This window comes from Tursiops truncatus, chromosome 9, assembly GCF_011762595.2.
Source record: "Tursiops truncatus isolate mTurTru1 chromosome 9, mTurTru1.mat.Y, whole genome shotgun sequence".
In the NCBI taxonomy this organism is placed as follows: domain Eukaryota; kingdom Metazoa; phylum Chordata; class Mammalia; order Artiodactyla; family Delphinidae; genus Tursiops; species Tursiops truncatus.
The window spans coordinates 91,043,404-91,049,404 of record NC_047042.1 but is presented as its reverse complement, the minus strand read 5'-3'; the positions used below and the strand labels follow the sequence as shown (position 1 = coordinate 91,049,404).

The window sequence follows — 6,001 nt, the reverse complement described above, 5'->3', positions numbered from 1 at the left end:
GAGAAAAGAGATGTTTAATTGGTATGGGTCGGCATGTAATAAAAAATAAAAACAAAGCAAAAAGAACAATTAACTTTTAATTTTCACGTGGATGATGACATTGCTAAAAAGATAACCTTTAGTACCTTACGTGTTATATAGCAGTATAGAGGTTGAGAACATAAAGGAGATAAAAACTCAACAAGAATGATCTTCTTATCTCAAATGACTGGTTTAATTGGTTTTCAGTGTCCTACAAATACTATTTCAACAAGTATTTATTATCTCCCTCACTGTCAATTGTGTCAAATGCTGTGAGGATTATAAAGAAACATAGAAGACATAATCCCTCTCCTTCAAGGGACCTAACACATTTTTTGATTCCTTTAGAAGACAAGGTCAATTTCATTTTCTTGCAAGTGAGATTAAATTTCCTGCCATGACACAGCATTTAATAACTCTCAATTATTTATGTAAATCACTGGACCACACTGGTAGTGAAAACTCCAGCTGAGTCTTTGTTTTAGTCCTAACCTGGCAAAAGTTGTAAAAGGCAGGAAAGTTTGCTACTGGGAACAATGGTTTCTTAGTTTTACATATGGCTATGTAACTTTTACTGGGAAAATGCTGATCACTCAAGTTAAACTGGACATGAGTAGGGCCCAGTGACCTCTAGAGACAACAGAATATAGAGAAAATCTCTAATAGATCATTCATTGCCTTAGCAAGGAAAATTAAGCCCCCACCAGGCCTGAGAGAAAAAGAGGGAGGCACAAAGGGCAGAAATACACAGGTGTAAAGGAACAAATTATTGCATTCAGTAACAATCCTAAGGCTGGAGGAGACCACAAAAGTCACAATGCTAAGTCCACTCGCGTGAAACCTAAATTACTCGGGTGAAACATAAGCGAAACAAAAAAACTGCCTCCACTGAAGAAAAGATGTATCAATGAAACAAGACAATTATTTCAAAAGCTGTATAAACCGAATATTATTAAAATGAACTTGGTGACAACATCTAAGGAACTGACTTTTCCATTTATAATGTGGTATTATACCCTTGCATTTGTAGACAGAAATGATTTGACTTGAGGCATAATTAAATTCATAAAATGGCAGAGTGGGATTTTGCTCAAAGAAGCTTTGGTTAATTACCAAAATAAAATACTCATATTAACTGGACTGTGAAATTCTTTAGACCAGGGTTTGGTATGCCACCTCTTTTTATGAATAAAGTTTTACTGGAACCCAGCCACACTCATGCTACATATTGTCTATGACTGTTTTCCTACTGCAATGGCAGCGTGGAGTAGTTGTGATAGACTATGTGGACTACAAAGCCTAAATTATTTACTATTTGCAGCTTTATAGAAAAAGTTTACTGACCCCAGTCTTTAGATAAGGTCAGAAAATGAACATTAACTGAGCTCTTACTATGCACCAGGTACCATGCTAGAAGCTTTAATTTTTTTTTTTTTTTTTTCGGTACGCGGGCCTCTCACTGTTGTGGCCTCTCCCGCTGCGGAGCACAGGCTCCGGACACGCAGGCTCAGCGGCCATGGCTCACGGGCCTAGCCGCTCCGCGGCATGTGGGATCTTCCCGGACCGGGGCACGAACCCGTGTCCCCTGCATCAGCAGGCGGACTCTCAACCACTGCGCCACCAGGGAAGCCCTAAATAAATATTTTTGTTAAATTCTCATAAGAAGCCTATTAAAAACATCTTGTTGTCCTCAGTTTACAAGCAAGGGAAGTGAAGGTCAAACAAGTTAGACTTGCTCAAAGCGGCAGTCCTCGAATTCAAAAATCCCAGCCTGATTCTCAAATTTAGTGTCTCATACTTCAAAATGTTTTTACAATGAAAAATTATAAACTTTTAAATTTCAATTACTTGGAAAATACCGACAGTCTTATTTCCTTTCTCCCTCTGGAACAGTGGTGCTGGCCAGAAAACAAGATAATGTACCTACACTTGGACTATTGGGGTCATGTTGAACCACAAGAATCCCAGGTGTCTAATTCCTTGCAGGTTTCTACCGGTCTGCCCTCAAACATACAGCTCTAAGCCGGACTCATCCTACCAAGCTGTCATCAATACCCAGGGTGGAACTGCCTTAGTCACAGGGCAATTTTCCTTAAGCACTTAAACCTAATCAAGAAGCCCAGGAAGATCAGGACTGTTGACACTTGTGCCTACTTTGTGGTCCCCCATTTGCACAACTGTGGTTTTGTATTCATTCTCTCAAGGGAGAGTCTGGGGCAGCTTGCCACTTAGGTGCTTTAGAGGATTAATTACAACCTATTGCCTCAAGATTGTTCTAAAGCTCCCATTTCCACATTGTGGTCAACTGTAAACTTGTTCAACAATAATTTTAAATGCAGTGGCCAAAAAGAATAGTGAGGCCCCAGTCAACCTTCCTAAGTTAAGAGAGCAGCTGAGCGGCTCACAGATCCTGAAAATGGCCTTCAGAACAGTATCAGCGTTCTATGGGGGTCAAGTGCTGGTGAGAGCAAGAATCTGGAGGCCAGTGTTGTGTCCAGTGTCCACTATCCAATTTCAGATTTCAGAGCGATCTAGTTGGGCTGCAAATATATAACGTGTACAGTTTAAAATCACGTTAATTTAATCACAGCTAAGAGGCAGAGAAGTTTAATAGTTAAGAATACAGGCCATGGAGTCAGACTTCCTGGGTTTGTATCTCAGATTAAACACTTAACTACCCTATCATCTTGGGCAAGTTGCTTACCTCTGATTCAGTTTCCTGATCTGTAAAATGGGGACTGTTATCTCATTCACAGGTTTGTTGTAAGGGTTAAATTAGCTAATACATGTAAGTAGTCACAAGACTGTCCACTTAGTAAGCTTTCAATAAAGGTCAACTATGATTAATTACCGGACACGACTTTTGTACACTGTCCTATGAATTCTATTCTTTGTCATCATTTCCATATAACAAACATCTTCAAAAAGGCTCTCTGCACATGTAATAAAAGATCTCCTTTACCTATTTCCTTTCTGTAAGGTGTTTGTTGCCAATAAGGACTCAGTCACATGAAAATTAGTTTTTCCAATCTTTGTCGTTCCCTCACATGGTTTTCAGAAAAGACTTAAAATATATATTTGTAAATTTGTATAAATAATAAAGAGAGGAAGAAACAGGTGGCTTTCTTACCATTAAATGTTTGCGGTAAATGTGCAGGCAGAGGTGAGTGGGAAAGTGTTGCTGCATGCTGAGCTCCTGGCTGTAAACCCTTTAGTAAATCTGAGAGGAAAACAGACTTGTCAGTAATCTTCTTAAAACTAAGATTTGAGCCCTCTTAGATAAAAAATGAAAATAGTTTATCTAATGCAAGCACAGACCTTGACTTCTTAAACTAGAGCACATACGTTAAGAAATATTTACATGTATAAATATAAGTGTGTATGCAAATGACCCAGCAAATCTGACTCCCGCTTATAAATTTCATTAAGATAGAAATGCGGAATAGACAGTTCACTTACAAACTATAAAAAAATTTCAGAGTCCAGTAATTTGACTTATTTTATATATATAGATGAAATAAACTGCATTTCTTTTTTAAAAATTCTATAATTTTCACTAACTCCAACTGGACTACTCTCAATTAGTATAAATTTGTGAAGTTTCCTGTTCTATCAAACTAGGTAGCCAAGTAAATAAAAGAGCCGCACTTACTCTGAGTTAGGCTATGGTGGAAAGCGGCTGAGGTAGATCCCGAGGTGGCTGTCACTCCAGCTGTGTCCGTTCCAAAGCCAAGTAGCTCCAAGGGAAACTGGAAGGGCATGGTCACTGGAACAAGGCCACCCAGCATCCCAAAAGGAGTCACATTTTGATTTGTTACAGACAAAGGTGATGTCATGAGAGTCAGAGGTGAGGCATTAGCCAATAATGATGCTCCTGCTGTGGACTGCAGAAACCAGGGGTCAAAATACATAAGAAATCAAGTCTTTAACCTGAATTGATTTATTTTACTTAATATCCTCATGGACACGAGACTATGTCTTACATCTGCTCTAACAGAAACTTTGGGAGACAGAAATGAAGACTGAAGCATAAATTACATTTCAAAGAGTGACCAATACTGGCTTTGGAAATACTTCTACTCAGCTCTTCATCACCAGTTTAGATTTCTTAACTGTTACTGCAATGCCTATATTAACACCCATTCACTCTCTTAATCAACTCATTTCTAACCTTAGATTTCCATGTTTGCTCTCAGCCCCTAGATCTGACACTGGTACTTTATTCCATATAATTTCAACTTGGTCTCTGAAAATGCTCTGTAATTTTACTGTTTGCCTTACAATCTTTTCCGACACAATACCTGCAGCTGTTGTTCTAGACTATTACTCTCTCAGATCCCCCAACTTGATACCCTGTACTTTCATCATAACAGCCATCCTGTGTCCTCCTCACCATTAGCCTTACCTGCCTCTTCCTCAGAAGCTGAACACCTGACCTATGCCACGAATCCCACCCATGCAGAACTTTCTGTGACAAATGTCAAGCACTGCACCTTTTCCGTATTTCCTCTGCCTTCGCAAATATAGAGTCCTCTTACATTGTTTTACAACCACGCTGTTATTCCTGGCTCTTCCCCAACCCCTGGCAAAAACCTGACTTATGGATCTTCCTTTTATTATCAAACTTGCTGAATGACAGCCTCCTTTTTCCACATTATCTAGCCTCTCATTAACCCCTGAAGGAGGTTTCCAATTCCACTACTTTTTTGAACTTAGACTCCCAAGGCAAAAGGTAAATTAGAGAGTGTTTTGACACTCCCGGACCTGGGCTGTGACGCCATGTTTGTGCTTAGAAATACACTAGCACTCATGAGCTCTCATGGACAAATTACTTAAATATACTCTAGTAAGCTAATTTAATTCTTTGAACACTTTTCTATAAAGCAATTAAATAATTTTTTCCCATTTTGACTTTTTTTATGTGTACTTATCAACAAAGATTATAATCAAAATTTCGCAGTATCAGACATTATCTACTATAGTTTCTGCAATTTTGTAGCCTTATTTTATCAACTCAAAATTTCTGTGGTAAAAAACTTTACAGTTCTAAATTTGGTCAAGAAAACTGAATTCTCTGAATATTTGTTAATCAATAATAAGCATTAGCTATGGTCAGTTTTACTTTGTATGTTCATTATTTCTACCAGTAAATTATTAATTAAGGGCTAATCATTTTATTTCTTAGTTAATGTATGAGAACAAGGTAGGTGATTTTCCCATGCAAAAATGCCACATTACATCATATATTTATACACTTAATGGTCCACAGCACTGCTGAACAAAAAAAATGAAGAACATCCTCCCAAAGCTTTCTATTCTGGTTTTTCCACTAGTTCTCCAATAGCCTTCCCTTATCTCCTTTATTTATCTCTCAGATTTATACCTATAGTTCTGAACTCTCATCTCAGTTTCAATCCTGTTTAGCTAACCGTTTAGTGAAGAATTCCACTTGGATATCTAACACTCGCCAACTTGGCATGTCCAGAATTGAACTCATCATCTGCTACAATCACTTCCTTCTCGTATATGTTAAACGCTAGGATCAGTAGTTTCATTCTTTGCCACCACTCTGGCTTGAAACCTTAGTTTTTAAGCATCATGAAATGAAGAACAAGATGAGCTCGCAGTCAACATAACTTTTTTTGTTTTTTTAATCGCAACTTCCTCCCACACTTAAGTACAAATCGTTATCACTTTACGCTTGGACTTGACGATTTTTCTTACTTGCCGGTCTTTCCCCTCTACTGTGCCCACCATGATATACAAAATGGGTGATTTAGGAAAGAATTACTAAGTTAGAAACAACAGTGCTTCTGAAGCAAAAAAAGGATCCAGCATCAATTTAAGAATTAACAAGGGTTCTTTCTTTTTAATCTAATTCTATTTTAGTCTCAGGATAATATGGGGAACACACTCCAAGGCCATGTGCCCCAAGTGGAGCCCCCCTAGTGAGGAACATGAAACACTGCTAATAAGGAGA

General features: G+C 38.2%; 1 protein-coding gene across 6 annotated transcripts in view; it reads right to left on the bottom strand.

The window, feature by feature from the left end:
• Nucleotides 1-6,001, bottom strand: part of UBN2 (ubinuclein 2) — an 89,636-nt gene that overhangs the window by 23,320 nt on the left and 60,315 nt on the right. For 4 of the 6 annotated variants that reach the window (XR_004528189.2, XM_019947946.3, XM_019947822.3 and 1 more), the window contains 2 exons: nt 3,674-3,905; nt 3,152-3,241 (listed from right to left, as the gene is read on the bottom strand). The exons of 1 other annotated variant lie outside the window; for it this stretch is intronic. Coding sequence is in view for 4 of the 5 variants with exons in the window: in XM_019947946.3 (XP_019803505.1) it covers nt 3,152-3,241; nt 3,674-3,905 (322 nt within the window). In the remaining variant the exon portion in view is untranslated. The remainder of the gene's footprint in view (nt 1-3,151; nt 3,242-3,673; nt 3,906-6,001) is intronic. One more of the 6 variants, XM_019947890.3, reaches the window with a different exon arrangement.